Source organism: Miscanthus floridulus, unplaced genomic scaffold (assembly GCF_019320115.1).
Source record: "Miscanthus floridulus cultivar M001 unplaced genomic scaffold, ASM1932011v1 os_2097_2_3, whole genome shotgun sequence".
NCBI lineage: Eukaryota > Viridiplantae > Streptophyta > Magnoliopsida > Poales > Poaceae > Miscanthus > Miscanthus floridulus.
The window spans coordinates 1-16775 of NW_027098100.1; the positions used below are offsets into that span (position 1 = coordinate 1).

Below are 16775 nucleotides of genomic sequence, written 5' to 3' on the forward strand. Positions count from 1 at the left end.
GATCGACTTTGTGTTATTAAATCTTAAATATACTACAGTACATTACAATGAGTGACTATGGTGCATAGCATATATATCAAGTACAATACATGTGCACTGAATCAGACCTTAAGAACACCTTTGCCAAGATAATCACTAATCAGACCTTCCAAGGTATCATACATTCTCAGCCCCACATATCAGACTGATTTGAATGGACCACAATTGTAATTCCGAGATGAGTTTGTCAAGGTGGTGAGCCTGGTCTCACGATTTGACAATATCATGTTTCTCAACACGATTAATGAAGATGAACATACCACTTAAGTTGATCATTTGCATGGAGAAGGTTAGCATTGTTTCTATCAAGACTTTTTAGGACGTGATTTTCAGAACTGTAAGGAATAACACTAGCAGCTGGATAATGTGGCCATTGGTTCGGTCTCCAGCAACATCATCAAGGGAAAAAAATATAGGAGGTTAGCAAATTGTAACTGTATGAAGGCACCTATCAGTAGAAACAGCATGTGATGGAATTTTCAAATAATAATGTTAAAAAAGTGTTTATATAGTTTTACACACAAAAGTTATTGACTGTCTGACTTCCAGAATTGAAGGGTTGTATGGTTGACTAAATATCAGTAACTATTTATTCTCTCAAAAAGAAGAAAGCAGATCCAGAGTATTACATCTTGACCACGAGTTCATTTATGAGGCGAGAGATAAATGAATTTGTTGTTATGTTCAAGATTTTTTTAAAAAAAAAAACTAATTGAGGTGTGAAACTAGGATTACTCTCGAGCCAGTTTAGTGTTTTTGTCCTGAATTAATCATTTGAATAATATATTTATCTGCAATTTCTGAGATCTATCAAGGCATACAAGTGACTGAGTCTCAAATATTTTATTGATTTGGTTTTAGCGTGTAAGTCCACGTATGCTATGTACGTGTTTGTGTGCAACAGCCAGTGTCCTAATCTTTAGTTATTGTGCTGTAGTTTCTTTTTGAATAATACAAGGATATGAAGACATCTTTCAGAATATCCAATGGACATATGCATGTTTTCGTGTTTACATATAGCAGCTTGTTTTGCATTTGGTTTAAAATGATCTAATGTATGCTTCTTAGTTCGCCAGCTGTTTGACGAAGTTTCCTAATCATGATTAAATTCATGTTGTTTTGACTGATTTCCCCTCAAGCATATTTGTGTTCTGGTCACTCTCAACCGTCAGGGAGCACAATACTGAACCATTCACTGTTGATGCCTTTCAGAGTTACAGTTGGAGTGAAAAAGGCATCTTTTATTAGCTCATAAAAAGTCATGTCTCTTAATCAGATTCTCTTGTAGGTGTGCAAGCTGCAGACGCCCCAACTAGGATCAGCGGGGTTAACAAACGTGGGTGGAAGTACATAAAAGAATCACAGAAGAAACTACAAGATGCTCCCAAAGTAGACGTAGCTGTTGCTGTCTAGTTGCATCTTGTAAGATGATTCTTGGTTCCTTCACTTGATGTGCTAAATCGCTATATGCCTGCTGTCAGATGAATGTGATCCACTTTTGGATCGACTCAATGGTTCCATCCTTTTTGTCAATGACTGAACCTCTCTGCAATATGTCCATTTTCTTTTCTTTCTGGAACCTTTACCATAATGTGCTAATACAGAAGAACTGTGTTGGTGGTGGTTTTCATTCTAATGCAAGCTTTGTTTCATTCCTTTTTTTTTTTGAAAGTAGCTTTGTTTCGTTGAGTCAATGTTCCTAGGTAACGCCCATTCATTCACCAAGTTGAAATCTTTCAGTCCACACTTTGGAATAGAGGAAAACTTACTGTTTCCTCTATTTTTCCCCTGTGAAAATGAATTGATCATGTAATATTTCTGTACAATTTCTACAAAATTCCTAGTTCAAGGTGGTCTCATGTGAAATCAGCGAGGGTATTCATTTTTTCATGCGAAACTACCGTACCAAATCCCACTTATTTGGGACACGAAATACCAAAGCCCGGCTGCGCCGGGCTTGTGCCCTGTCTTGGCACAACGGAGCCGGTGCGGCCGCAATGCCGCTGCGCCCGCGCCCACCAGCTGCCGTGCGGCGTCCTCCCCTTGCCGCCACCGTGGAACCCCGCGCCTTCACTGCCGCAACCTCCTCACACCAGCAGCAGCAACAGCACCTCCTTTCCTACCCCTATGCGGCGCTCCTCCAGCGCAGCGCCGCCACCGCCGCGGCCCTCCACGCTTCGCTGCTCAAGCCGGGCCTCCTCGCGTCCCACGTTATCCTCCACAACCACCTCCTCACCGCCTACTTCAAATGCCGCCTCCACCGCCGGGGCCTCCGTGTGGTCGACGAAATGCCCCGCCGCAACGCCGTCTCGTGGTCCGCCGCCATCGCGGGGCTCACGCAGGGGGGGCCGGCCCCGCGACGCGCTCGCGCTGTTCCGCCGGATGCGCCTCGCCGGGTGCCCGCCCAACGAGTTCGCACTGGCGAGCGCGCTCAGCGCGAGCTCGCTCGCACCCGCAGGCGCCGGGTACGCGCCGCAGCTCTACGCGCTCTCGGTGCGGCTTGGCTTCGGCTCCAGCGTCTTCCTGACGAACGCGTTCCTCGCTGCCATGGCCCGTCACGGTCAGCTCGAGGACGCGGTGCGGCTGTTCGACGGCTCTTCCATCCGGGACATCGTCTCTTGGAACACGCTGCTCGCGGGGTTCGCGCGCCACTGGAGCGTGCAGGGTTGGATCCTGTGGCGAAGGATGGTCAGGGAAGCTGTTGGTGCCGACGGGTTCTCGTTCAGCACAGTCCTTTCTGGACTGGCGGCGAGCGCGAGCTTGGCGAGCGGTCTGCAAGTTCACGCCCAGGTCGTCAAGAGTGGCTTTGGCGATGATGTGTATGTGGGGAACTCCTTGGTGGAGATGTATATGAAGAGCAGATGGCACCATGGCGTTCGCCGAGATCCGCTGCAAAGATGTTGTGTCGTGGACAGGGATGGCCACTAGCTGCCTACACTGCGGTGAGCCTGCCAAGGCGATTGGCATTCTCAGTCAGATGATGCTGGACGGAGTCATGCCCAACAACTACGCATTTGCAACGTCGGCTAATGTCTGTGCAAGCCTCACCGACCTTGACGAAGGAAGGAAAGTTCACGGGTATGTGATCGAGCTGGGAGACGACTCCGACATTGGCGTCAACAATGCGCTCATCGACATGTATGCAAAATGCGGGTCAGTGGCCTGTGCTCACAAGGTGTTCCAGTCGATGCAGCAGCGGCCTGTTATCTCCTGGACGGCGATGATCATGTGTTTCGCGCACAACGGGCGAGCTCGGGAAGCTGTGGAGGTGTTCGACGACATGCTGCTGAGGGGTGTAGCTCCCAACCGCGTCACTTTGATCTGCGTTCTCTATGCTTGCAGCCAAGGTGGGTTCGTGGACGAAGGTTGGATTTACTTCAATGCCATGGAGGACAAGTTTGGCATTCAGCCCGGCGAGGACCACTACGCCTGCATGGTCGATCTCCTTGGCAAAGCAGGCCATATCCAGGAGGCTGAAGAGCTGATATCAAGGATGCCGTTCCAACCTGGCGTTCTGGTCTGGCAGACCTTGCTTGGTGCCTGTCACCGTCATGGCAACGAGGCTGTTGGCAGGAGGGCTACAGAGCATGCGCTTGCGCTCGAGAAGGATGACCCGTCGACATACATGTTGCTATGCAACACGCTCGCCGGCCAGCACGATTGGGACGGCGCAAGAAGGGTGAGAGGGCTCATGGGAGCAGAAATCCTGAAGCTGCCCGGGTCTTCATGGTTTCAGTCCATGTCCGACAGAAACCGAGCTTGTATCAGGTGAACTTTGGTCTGATGGAATGGAAGCTAGTTCTGTACTATTTTGGTTGAATGCATCAAGCTATGGAAAGAAGCTGGTTCTGTATTTCAGTTCATATGATGGCGTTTGATATTTTGGTAGTTCTGTATTTCAGTTCATACGATGCGTTTGATATTTTGGCTAACCTCAGAGGCCAAGGGATACTTCAGTGTTATCCTAAACGCTAAGCGGTAAACAGAACAGTGAATATTTGACCAAGAATACAACATGGGTATATCAAAACTTACAGTGCAGATTGACCATTTGTATCAGTCATCTAATTTTGGAAACAACAAACCATTGTGTGCCACAAAGATATCGAAAACGAACTTGCTTGTATTAAAATTAGTGTTGGCATATCTCATCACAACCCTTCATGTATACTGTACCAAATATACGCAAATGACTTTCGCAAAAAAAAAAAAAAAAACGCAAATGACAATCATACAGTCAAACATGATCCTGCAGCATAGTTAATTACAAACTAAACATGACGCTCATGCAAGGAAAAACTCTTCAACATTCCCAATGCGTAGGGTAAGCCAATTTCGTTGGCATCCTCAGTGCTCAAGCTGCAGGTAATGATCTTAAGCAACTGTTGTAGTCAAGAGAGGTTCCAGGTATTGCTTGAACTTATCTTTTGTAATTGCCCCTTCATATCGGCTACCTGGCACCTCTTGGCCATTCTTGAAGAGAATCAAAGTCGGGAGACCAAAAACCTTATACTCTTCAATCAGCTGTGGATTGGCATCATGATCAATCTTGACAATTTTTAACCGCCCATTGTATTCCTGTGTCACCAGATTAGACTTTATCAAAGCTGATAATTCTGATTAGAAGCAAGCAATAGTGTTCCCTTACGCACATGTTTAAAGCATCACATTCTGCTAAAGTGCTAAGAGCTGCCAATGATTAGAGTTTAGTTAACCAATGGCTTCTATGCACATTAATTATTTAACTAATAGCTTCTACAGAAGACTATTAAATACAATTCTTGAATTTAGGAAAGGATCCAATCACGGCGTCCACCTTCCCAGCTCTCTTCTCTCACTGTCGCAGGCCCTCCTGCAGCATCAGGGACGCCATTACCCTGGGCCTACCCTGGGCCTCGAGACCATTCTCCGCCCCCGCCTCACCAATCAAGCTGGTACAGAACTGCTGATCCTCCGCTCTGCCTTGTCCACGGTCACTCTTAACGACAACTCTGACACCCCCCTTCTGCAGCCATTCTCCTCCTGGGATGCCTACAGAGCTCTTTATGCAAATGATGCCATCCTTCCTGGGCCACAGCTCATCTGGAGGTGCAGACTTCCAGGGAAACTAAAATTCTTCGGTTGGCTTGTGCGCTTCGACAGAATCAATTCCCAGGCCAACTTGTTCTGGAAAAACATCAGGGCGCTGGAAGACTCCTTCTGCCCCAGCTGCCACGGCATCTTGGAAACAGGAGACCACATCTTTGTTGCTTGCCCCAGGGCAGTGAGAGTGTGGGATCGACTCAATATCAATTTGCTTGACAGTGATCAAAAGCTGCCATGGACAATTGGGCGTACCATCAACCTCCCTGCAAAAGGTCCGCATGGACATGATGCTCATCATCCTCTGGCACATTTGGAAAGCCCGAAACGCCCTGATCTTCGAAGCTGAGGACATCACCACGGCAGGTGCACTGCGAGCGGCGATCAAGGACACTGGAAAATGGGCTTGTCGCTACAAAGAGGACAAGGCTTTGGTAATTGCCTGGGTAGATCATCTTCGATCCTGCTGTAACAATCTGTGACTAACCATTTCTGCTTCCCTGCCCCCTCCTCCTCTTCCAAAACTGCACACCTTCCGGTATGCCGGGAGTATGCTGTAATTGTGTGAGCTTTCAGCTCCTTCGTTCAATATAGTAGGTGGGCAGCACTCCCCCCTGAACTTGATCGAAAAAAATGGATCAGGTCCTTCAGGTTTGTATCACTCGCCTTGAATCAAACATGCTGTTCCAGTATTCCCCAGCGACATGTCTGTTTTTCTTTCTTCTTGTGTTTTCCCCTGTAATACTCTATATATACTTTATAAAAGCCAATTTTACCTTCGTCAAAAAAAGTGTTCCTCATAGGTTCCACACCTGACCGAATTGCAGCACAACAAAAACTGGACTTGGTTTGTATACTGATGTCAACTCAAATCACAAACTCGGGACTATGGACAAAGTGCAGCATTTTCACTTTTCTCAGTTGTTGTCTCAAGCCCCACTTAAAAGGCTGTTCCTTACTTTATCTGATACTTTGGCTTCTATTAGCGTTGTCGATGTTACCAAATTACCTTAATCCGTCATTATCAGAGTACGACATGACACCAGCACAGACGAACAAAACACATGGATAAGCATCCACCAACAAGCAGCAGAGTAACCTAATACCTCGGAGGCCCAATCGACGACGGGCGCGATGAGGCGGCACGGCCCGCACCAGTCGGCGACGAAGTCCACGAGCACGGGCAGCTCTGACTCCAGCACCTCCGCGGGGAACTCGCCCTGTCCAATGAACCTGGCCGCCGCACCGCACCGGACGCGCGCGCGAGGGCGAGCGAGCCGACCTGGCGCCGCGCGGCATCCGGCCGGCCCGGGCTGAGCGCGCGAGAGGTGGAGCGCGGCCGGGAGGGGGGCCCTGCGGGGGCCCGAGGAGACCGGCGTGCGGAGAGTGGGCGCGAGGGTGGGCGCCGTGGTGCTCGGCGCGGACGCCATGAGCGGAGCGGAGGCAGCGCGTTGGGGAGGAGAGGAATCTTCTGGAAGATGCCAACGGACAGTGCGCCACCAGTTCTGTACCGCGCGGGCGAGATTTGTTGGCGAGTGGGCGGATTTTTTTTTAAGTCCACGTTACCTCCCAATTTTAGGAAAAGTCTGATTTTTATCCTGAACTCTAAAACCGACTCAAACACCTTACTCAATTTTTAAAATCGTTTATCTTACCTCCCTCTCCCTGGATTTGTTATAAGCAGCTTTGAAGCCGATTTTATCTTTTTTTATTTATTTATTTTGACTGATATTTAAAAAATCACAGTAAGTCATAGAAAAATAATAAAATAGAAAATCTAATTTGGTTGGACTCTACATAAGTAGATCTACACAGTGAACATATAATATGATATGCTTTAGTACAAAGTTTTTTCTGTGACTTTAGATCTATGTTTTTCTATAATTAATTAAAATAATTCATAGCTGCAGTTTCTATAGTCCAATTATGATAAAAATTTTATGGTTGACTAATTATTATATGATTGAATTGTATACTCATTGAATCATATATAGCTTAGTTATAGATTTATTTATATTTAACGATCATAAACCTAAATAAAATATATAACTAAGTTATACATAATCCAATAAGTATGAAATTTTTACTATAGTTTAATCATACAATAATTAGCCCACCATAAAAATTTTACCACAATTGGACCATAGAAACTACAACTATGAATTATTTCATTTAATTACAGAAAAGCATAGATCTAAAGCTACAACAAAAACTTTATACTAAAACATACCATATTATATGTTCAATGTATAGATCTACTCATATGGAGTCCAACAAAATTGAATTTTTCATTTTATGATTTTTTGTGATTTACTATGATTTTTCAAAGATTCAACCAAAATAAATAAAAAAGATAAAGACAAAACCGACTTCAAAACTGCTTATAACAGGGCCAGGGAGGTAAGATGAACGGTTTTAAAAGTTGAGGGGGGTGTTTTGCCTGATTTTAAAGTTTAGGGAGGAAAATAGACTTTCGTGAAAGTTGAGGAGGTAACGTGGACTTTTTTCTTTTTTTTCCAAGTCGTCTTCTGAGGAGCGGAATTCGGCCCGGCCCAGTAAATGAAAGTGCCGGGGAAACGGATCGCGAGCGGCCCGTTCGGCCTGTTTGTTTGGAAGTAACGCTCTTTCCGAAATTCTGGCTTTGGGAGCGAGGTGGACCTTTCGTTTTTTATGGGAAAACAATCACAAAATCTAAGTGATCCTCGACACAGAGAAAATGACATTTTTGGTATGCATCCTACTAACTTGTTTCTTTCTGTGGATCCAGGACAGTTCAGTACTTGCTATGTTAGAGCTGTTCTATATTTACTGGGCCATGAAGTATGAGACAGAAATTACCTTCCAAAATGCCCGTATCAAACATATGTACTGTAATTCAAAACTATATATAAAACATTTTTAAAAAAATCAAATTGCTTGGATAGCCAAATGAGTGTGAGAAAGAGAAAAAAAAATACTGGCTGCATGTCACTGTCAGCACCTGAACTGTCTCGTCCAACAAGAACTACCATGCCACGTGTACAAAGCGCGCAAGGACCAAGTTCACGGAGAGAGCACGATCCATCGGCCCCCCTCCATCCCTCCGGCATCCGGCTTCGCCTTCACGACGCCTCCTCCTCCTCCTTCTCCCTCCCTCTCTTCAGTCACTGGCGCTTTCTCCCTTCCGCCCCCTGCTTTATTCCCACCCCCGCAAAAGCTCCCCCTCACATGGAGGCCTCCGGCTAGGGTTGGTTCTCTAGAGCCCGGCCATGGTGATGCCGACTGTGGCCTCCGCGACCGCGGCGGCGCTTCACCCGGCGGTCTCGACGCGGCGTGCGGGGGTAAGGAACGGCAATGCGTCCTCCTTGGCGGCGGGTGGACGACTTGCCGGCGGTGGGCGAGGGCCGGCCCTGCGTGCCAGGGTGGCCGAGGCCGCGCCGGTGGCGGCCGAGGGCGGCAGGCAGGAGGCTTATCCCGCTGCACCAATGGTGGAGATCCCCGTCACGTGCTATCAGGTGAATGGTTCGAGTCAACTGCAATTTCGAAATGACGCTCACCTTCTGTTGCTCTGATCGCCGCCTGATCTGATTCGGTTCGTTTTTCCGCGGCCCCCTGTCAATTAATTGTCTAGGCGGTTGCAGATTGAATCAGCATTTTCCTATAACAAGTCGAATTCATTGTACAAATCTGTAATTTTATGCGCTTCCCTCATTTTTGAGTAAAAAATATGTGTGAACGCGTTCTGAAATTTCGTCTGATCAGTTCACAATTGATTGGACTATTTGTCTATTTTCACTTGTTGGTTGACATGTTTAAGTTTAACAATGACCGTGTAGATGCTAGGCGTTACAGAGAAGGCTGAGAAAGATGAGATCGTGAAGGCTGCAATGGAGTTGAAAATTGCTGGGATAGAAGATGGATACACAGCTGAGGTGTCCACTTTCAGACAGGTTCCTAATTGGTTTCTGCAACTATATCTATTTATGTATGTTTTGTTTTGTGAGGGGATGCAATAATCCTGATGTTTATCATTTGCGTGCTGCCTTTTGTCAGGCTCTGCTAGTAGATGTCAGAGATAAACTTCTGTTCGAACAAGATTATGCAGGAAACATAAAGGAGAAGGTTCCACCTAGGTCCTCTCTTCATATACCTTGGAGCTGGTTGCCTGCTGCTCTGTGCGTCTTGCAGGAGGTAATGCATAACACGGACATTTCTCATCAAAATGTCTGTTGGAACCAGTCACGCCACTAACAAGTTAATGCTGGTTTTGTTTGGTTGAGACTTTTCACTTTAATTGGCTATATGTTCAGTGAGTTTGTAGTTACAGGGACCACTAAAGTGATATATATTTTGTGGAGTACCGTCTGTGTTTGTTCTTTATTTTACATCTGTCTTTTTTTCTTAGTAATATACAATTCACATGTTAGGTCTTGGATTTAAGACGCCAAATTATGTAATATAACTTAATAACTTAATAAGAATAGAGCAGAATCTGTAACTTAATGTCCATAGGCTCTGAAATAGTCGCGAAAGGGCATACCCAGGTATCTTTAGGATCATTTTGTGCTGCGTTTATAATAATAACTTATGTCCTTTCTTCAGATCAGGACATCAGGCAAGGCAGTGTAAAATGCCGAAATTGTCGCTATTGAAAATTTTCCATGTGAAATGCACTGTGAGCTTTGAAAACCCAAACACGAAGGATGTCAAAGTTAAACATGCATATTTGGCTTACCATTGTGTCCTGAAAAGTCTGCAATACTGGTCTATTTGCTCTTCATCCATGTATGATGTTGCAGTATTTTTCAGGTTGGAGAAGAGAAGCTTGTTTTGGAAATTGGTCAGGCGGCTCTACGACGCCCTGATTCTAAACCTTATGTTCACGATGTGCTTCTTGCAATGGCATTAGCAGAAGTAAGAATAGCATAAGAATCCTTTTCCATATTTTATTTAAGAGCTGCTCGATGAAATGTTTGGGAACCCCTCTCACATTTAGATGGTTTCATGCATTTCGTTGTAGTGCTCTATAGCAAAAGCCAGCTTTGAAAAGAGTAAAGTGTCCCTTGGATTTGAGGCTCTGGCACGCGCTCAATATCTTTTGAGGAGAAAACCATCTTTGGAGAAGATGCCCCTTCTTGAACAGGTATGATGTTATTACTTCTACATGAACAAGTTCTTCTAAATAGTAAATACAAAATCATGCCATAACTTATTTCATTGGTGATCCAGATTGAAGAATCACTTGAAGAGCTTGCACCTGCTTGCACTTTGGAGCTTCTAAGCTTGCCTCAGACACCTGAAAATTCTGAACGCAGGCAAGGTGCTATTGCAGCTCTCTGTGAACTGCTTAGACAGGGCCTTGATGTTGAATCATCTTGTAGAGTCCATGACTGGCCTTGTTTCTTGGGTCAAGCAATGGACAAACTATTAGCAACTGAAATTGTGGATCTTCTTTCTTGGGACACTTTGGCTACAACTCGTAAAAATAAAAGATCATTGGAGTCCCAGAGCCAGCGGGTTGTAGTTGACTTCAACTGCTTCTACATGGCGATGCTTGCTCACCTTGCATTTGGATTTACAACCCGCCAGACTGAGTTGGTACCCTCTTTTTATCACCCACTTGGCAGCCTGTAAAAGTTGCTGATCTTTTTTTGGCATTGTTTTTAATTTGTTTTACCTCTGTGCAGATCAAGAAAGCTAAAACCATCTGTGAATGTTTAGTTGCATCTGAGAGCACAGACCTAAAATTTGAGGAATCTTTTTGCTCATTTCTTCTTGGAGAGGTTATAAACTTATTATCTCAACTTGAATGATTTATTAGTTTTAGTTCCTTGCATTACTAGGACTAATGATTAGCTCTCAGGAAACTGGCACCACAGTGTTTGAAAAGCTTCAGCAGCTTCAAAGTACTGGAAGTTCAAATTCGAAGAATTATGGGTTAGATAAAAAGAAGGACAGCAGTGACAAGGTTACTGTCAACCAATCACTGGTATGTTGCATCTGTTCAATTATAGCAAATAAGCTATATTCTACATTACTTGCTCATATATCTCATGGCAGAAAGCTTCTTTTTACCAGGAACTGTGGCTGAAGGATGTGGCCCTTTCTCGTTTTGCAGATACGAAAGATTGTCCGCCATCTTTGGTTTGTACAATGCTACTTTTAGTAATCACATCCCCCACAATATCTTCTGTGAAATAATTTAGTTCTCTTATTCTCTTATGGCAGGCTAACTTTTTTGGAGCTCCTAAGCGCGTCCTTCACACATCCAAGCAGAAACTGGGATCCCCAAGATCAGTCCTTTTGAGCTCTCAGCCATCTTCTAGTGCCTCAGCATGCAACAGAACTTCAGCAGAGCAGACCCCAAGATTGAGTCCAAACAGCCATCTGGGGGAGGCTGTTAAGCAACTTGCACCTGCCAACTTGGGGCTCCAATCATCAATGGATAGGCAAGTAAATGGTTCAGGGACAGCATCTGTTCCCCTGAAGCGCAATCCTGGATCCCATCTCAGAACATTGGAATTATGGGGACTAAGTGGAGATGTTATAGGAAAGCTTGCCTATAGTGCACTCCTAGGCTTTGTTGTATTTAGCACATTAAAATTGGTCAAGTTTCAGTTTGGGCATGCGAGATACACGAACCCAAATAGAGAGTCTGCATCCGTGTCGTCCTTGAATGAAGCGTCTGCATCAGAAGGTTCTTTTATCACCAGTGGTGTCAGGAAGCATTTTGAAAATTTGTCAAAATTGCTTTGGCTGAGTGATAGGCTTAATTCAAATAGCGGCGCAAGTGATAAGCACCCAGCAGCTAATGATATCACTGCTGCAGTTTGTAAGCAAAAGATGGATATTCAAGAAGCAGAAGCACTTGTAAAACAGTGGCAAGACATAAAATCTGAAGCTCTTGGCCCTGACTATCAAACTGACATGCTACCAGAGATTCTTGATGGTTCAATGCTCTCTAAGGTGTGTTTATGTGTCGGTTATCTATTTGCATGTGCTATTGCTTTAGCTTTATTTATTTTATGCGTAATCAAATGCAATCTTTTGGAACAGTGGCAAGACTTGGCGTTGTTAGCAAAGGACCAGTCCTGCTATTGGAGATTTGTGCTGCTGAATCTTAATGTTGTTCGAGCTGAGATAATCTTGGATGAAGTCGGTGCTGGTGAAGCAGCAGAAATTGATGCTGTGCTTGAGGAAGCGGCTGAGCTTGTTGATGATTCCCAGCCCAAGAAACCCAGTTATTACAGGTATTTTCAGTAGATGTCATTGCTGTTGATTATTCTTTCATGTCTTGCTCTACGACGTAAACATGGTAATTGTATCTGTATGGTTATAATCGCAGCACATACGAAGTTCAGTACGTATTGAGCAGGCAGAATGATGGATCTTGGAAAATCTCCGAGGCTGCTGTCCGGGACCTGACGTGATTTCTGCCAACTGTGCAAACGGACTACGGAACCTTCGGCGGATAGGTCACAGGCAGTGCTGATCTTGTGAAGTTCCAACATGGCGATCTTAACCCATTAGAAATATGTAGTGGTACTATTAGGTTACCTGCAATTCAATTTGAGTTCTTTGCAATAGTTAGCCGAGTTCCATTGGGATGCTCGATTGCTCGAGGTCTTGAGCTGCTTTCAAGGCGAGCTCGGGAGACTTCTCGCTTCAGGATTTGACACAATAGTTACTGCTTATGTTTTTTAGTTTTTAAGTTTTATTACCCACGTGTAATTGTTTTTTTTATAAGGGCGTGTAATTGAATTCGTGACCGCCATTGTTCAAAGAACAATGCAATTCGCTGAATTGATGTTTCGTGTTTCACAGTACCTGTCTGTTACTACTTTGTGTGACTGCAACCTAGCTCAATAAAGGCAACATGCGCAGTTTTACTCATTTGGGTCTATAATGTTGTTATTAACAATGTTGCTATTAACCTCGCTGAGTAGGTAGCCGTGATTCGGAATTTAGGCGCAAGGTCTCGTGCTCTGTCGATGATTTTGAGCACCAAGCGTGCTTTTTTATGAGTCTGTCTGACGAGCGACGACAGTTGATGCTCAGATCTCACCGTCACCGTCTTCCAGTCCACCTCGTAGCCCGCTGCCGTGTGCCGCCTCGGCCTCGCGTCGTCGTCCCTCGTTACGCCTACGCATCCGCGCCGCAAATTCGTTTCTTCTCTGCCTCCGCCATCCTCTATGCCCGCCGGCACATGGCCGGCCGCAGCCGCAGCCACCTCCGCCCCGGTGTCCGCCGCGGTGCGCGCGGCCATGCGAAAGCTCGGCGGTCTCCTCCCCCGCGCGCACCGCCCGCACTCCACCACGGCGGCCCCGGACGCCGCCGCCGTCGCACCGACGTCGTCGCACACCCTCCACGACTACAACCGCTTCCTGGCGGCGCTCGCGCGGGACGGCGACGGCGACGGCGACGCGGCGTTCCGCGTGCTCCGCCGCATGCGCCTCTCGTCGCCCGCGTGCGCGCCCACCGCCGCCTCCTACACCTCGGCCATGTCGGCGCTCGCCAAGGCCGGCCGCCCCGCCGACGCCGCGTCCCTCTTCGACGAAATGCTCGCCAACGGCGTCGCCTCCGACCGCGCCTTCTTCTCCCTCCTCCTCCACGTCTACTCCTCCCACCTCCACCTTCCCGCCGCCGCGCACTCCGTTCTCCTCTGGATGACCGGACTCGGCCTCCCGCCGACCCCCATCGACTACACCGATCTCATATTCTCCTTCTGCCGCGCCGGCCGCCTCGACAACGCCCTCCACCTGCTCGACGAAATGCGCGCCCTCAATCACCCACTGACACCACATACATTCGCGCCGATCCTCAAGGCAGTCTTCGATAATGCCGACATCCAGGCAGCTGACGAACTCATAAGCTCCATGCGTTCCTCTGGTTGCCTCCCTGATGTCGTCATCTACAATATATACATCGAGGGGTTGTGTAAGATTGGGGATTTTGACGCTGTCGAGAGGGTTATTTATGAGAGTGACCGGAGTGGGTGCGAACCAGATGCAGTGACATACATCACCTACATTGTTGGGCTTTGCCGCTCTGGATACATTGAGGAAGCATTTCGGCAGCTGGAAAGGCCCAGTTCGCTTCGCTGAAAAAACAAGTCAAAACACTGTTTCGGCTAATTGTTTGCGAGAGAAAAACACTGTTCCGGCGGAAAAAAGAAGCTGAAAAGTACGGATTATAAGAGAATTGGACCACGTTGCCCAGAATCTTGATATGTGGGTAGGCAAGGAGGTCCTGAAGCGGTGCCAAGAGCTGGGCTTTGTGGTCGATGTCGTGACATACAACACAGTCATGGATCATTTCTGCAAGAAAGGGAAGTGGCTGCATGTCCTAAAGTTGTTCACGGATCTGCTCAAGAAACCAATAACACCCAATGTGCAGACATACAACATTTTGATTTCATGCCTATGCCGAGCTGGCAAGTTTCAGTTTGCCAAATATGTGTTCAGCAGCAAGGGGTTCGTGCCAGACACTGTGACTTGTAACATTCTGTTCCATGAGTTCTATGAGGACGGAAAGGAAGGTGAGCTTGGTTTTTTGTTCGCTGATGTGAATGCTGGGAAGATTGCCCCAGATACCATCACATACAATACACTGGTTGATTGTCTCTTCAGGTCTGGGAGGAGGTCCCGTTGCCCATTTGACGTATTGGTTGGTTAGGAGTGGAAATATACGTGCGGCATTGAGGCTGTTTGATGATATCCAAATAAAAGGACTGGTTTTAGATTGTAGGATTTTTGCTAATGTGATCAAGGCATTCTGCAGGAAGGGTCCAACAGAATGCTCAGATATGTCACAATTGTGCTTTGTATTAGATAGGATGCTTGGAATTGGGTAATCATTCAGCTCTGCTGATTCTTTTTTGCTACCTTGCATGGTATAGGTCTCATTATTTAACTTGTATGGTTGTACCAGCAGCTAATAGCTGTTGAAGGTTAGATGTGCCTTTGATTTCTTCATGTAACTCTTTGTCGTACATAAACTTGTAAAATACAATCTGTGATCTGAGAATTAATGATATTCGGCTCTGGAGTTATGTACTTACATAGTTACATGTAATGTTGTATCCTTCAGTTTTGGAAGTATTCTGCTCATAACCTGTTTTTCAGTTAGTTCATTCAACCAAAATAGTGTCTGTGGCAAAGGATGACCTGCGTTGATACCCTATGCTGGACTCATGGTCACTCATGGTCACTTAAGCTGCAGCTTGCGGGTGACAGATTATTAGCACTTTCCCTTCTATCTAGTCGAAAGACTTATTGCAGCAAAACATGAAACAACCAAGAGTCTTGTTGACTATTTTTAGTGCTTATGATGTATTGCTGTATTAAGAGTTTTGGAAGCAGATGCAACGCTTTGTGCTTTGCTTCTCCAAGATTGAGGAATCAAGGTAGAGCGCCTGTTGTTCATTATGCTCACTTAATATTCTTTTTTTAATAAGGACACGTACTAAAATTAACAACAGAGTAAATGAAAGAGATCCAGATGATCAGACATAACGCCTGAAGCACTGGACAGCTGGAGTTGTGATGTCTCTTAGAGCATGTAAAAATTTGAGCACTAGCACAGGTTCTAGCTTGAGGCGCCACGATACCCTATGAGCTAACCTGTTTTTAGTTCTACTGATTTTGCTTACAGAGATGTGTGGACTCTGCAATTTGCAAGAAATCAGTCAGAAGAGGCTTGAGTCTCCAAGGAATATGGAAATCTTGACCCAGGTTGTTTACAGCATCAACCAGAATCTGGTTGTCTGTGAGAAGACCGGTGTTCTAAAATTGCAAGCATGGTAATACTTTTGTCGCCAGGCAAAGAGCTTGTGCTTCGAACAGAAGAAACTTAGTGTCTTGAGCTGCAGCCTGTATGCGAATATCAGTTTTGAGATGATTTGAGTGGTGGTGAAAAATATACCTAGCTCTGCCCTTCTTGGTGATGCAGCTGGTTCATCAGGTAGAATAGAAGCATCTGTGTAACATTATTGTGTTGGAGCTGTGCTGGCTCCGGATTCACCAGCCTGGTCCTGTTGGCTTTGCTTAGTGGGATGTTGGTGTGTTCTTAGGCTTGCATTCAGGGTTTGGCTATGTTGCTCGACCTGTTCATCATCTGCAAAAGCAAGGATATTTGCTGTACAGATATCAGCTTTACTTCATGACTGTTCTCCTTTTGATATTTAATTACTCCCCAATCATTTCATACTTTCCATGTGTACCCAAACCCTGTGATTGTGGTCTGAATCGGGTGTAGGCTGATGGTGACGTGTGCTCTTATGAAATGCAACTCGAGTGAGTTCACAGGCCCAAAGGGGTTTATGTACAAGTGTTACATATACAGAAAGCCACTCCAACTAGATGCGAAAATACATGTGCACATACACAACCATGCATACATCTAACAACCCCATCAAATTCACGATGGGTCTACGCCACTGAGTTTGGAAAGGAAAAGGCTATGATGTGCTCACTTATGTGCCTTCGTGAAGAAATTAGCTATCTTGACCTTTGAAGGCACATAATGAAAAATCACAACATGATCTTGCACTTGCGATCTCACGTGGGAAGCATCAACTCCAATGTGCTCAATGAGTTCATGCTTCACGGGGTCCCAATCAATACAGATCGCAGTAGTTCTGTCAATAAGCCAGCCTAGGTTGCATCAAAGTACGC

The 16775-nt window shown here is 45.8% G+C and overlaps 2 protein-coding genes and 2 pseudogenes across 2 annotated transcripts; 3 read left to right on the top strand and 1 right to left on the bottom strand.

The window, feature by feature from the left end:
* The first annotated feature begins 23 nt into the window (after positions 1-23).
* On the top strand, positions 24-3988 carry LOC136534623 (pentatricopeptide repeat-containing protein At2g13600-like; annotated as a pseudogene).
* A 138-nt stretch (positions 3989-4126) lies between these two features.
* Positions 4127-6640, bottom strand: LOC136534624 (thioredoxin X, chloroplastic-like). Its single transcript, XM_066527031.1, has 2 exons — positions 6228-6640; positions 4127-4617 (listed from the first exon to the last, which is right to left on the bottom strand). The coding sequence occupies exons 1-2, from the start codon at positions 6549-6551 to the stop codon at positions 4414-4416; spliced, it is 528 nt and encodes a 175-aa protein (XP_066383128.1). The 5' UTR covers positions 6552-6640; the 3' UTR covers positions 4127-4413.
* Positions 6641-8181: 1541 nt separating this feature from the next.
* LOC136534621 (plastid division protein CDP1, chloroplastic-like) lies at positions 8182-12993 on the top strand. Its single transcript, XM_066527029.1, has 12 exons — positions 8182-8615; positions 8937-9050; positions 9154-9291; positions 9910-10014; positions 10121-10243; positions 10330-10698; positions 10788-10883; positions 10964-11089; positions 11179-11244; positions 11329-12066; positions 12157-12350; positions 12446-12993. The coding sequence occupies exons 1-12, from the start codon at positions 8370-8372 to the stop codon at positions 12528-12530; spliced, it is 2400 nt and encodes a 799-aa protein (XP_066383126.1). The 5' UTR covers positions 8182-8369; the 3' UTR covers positions 12531-12993.
* Positions 12994-13159: 166 nt separating this feature from the next.
* On the top strand, positions 13160-15140 carry LOC136534625 (pentatricopeptide repeat-containing protein At1g62670, mitochondrial-like; annotated as a pseudogene).
* Positions 15141-16775: the final 1635 nt, after the last annotated feature.

Excerpts from the sequence above, each read along its gene's own strand:
- LOC136534624 (XM_066527031.1), bottom strand. The coding sequence starts at position 6,551 with ATGGCGTCCGCGCCGAGCACCACGGCGCCCACCCTCGCGCCCACTCTC. Across the intron at positions 4,618-6,227 it reads TCGTCGATTGGGCCTCCGAG|GAATACAATGGGCGGTTAAA; the intron begins GTATTAGGTTAC and ends CTGGTGACACAG.
- LOC136534621 (XM_066527029.1), top strand. The coding sequence starts at position 8,370 with ATGGTGATGCCGACTGTGGCCTCCGCGACCGCGGCGGCGCTTCACCCG. Across the intron at positions 8,616-8,936 it reads TCCCCGTCACGTGCTATCAG|ATGCTAGGCGTTACAGAGAA; the intron begins GTGAATGGTTCG and ends ATGACCGTGTAG. Across the intron at positions 10,244-10,329 it reads AGATGCCCCTTCTTGAACAG|ATTGAAGAATCACTTGAAGA; the intron begins GTATGATGTTAT and ends TTGGTGATCCAG.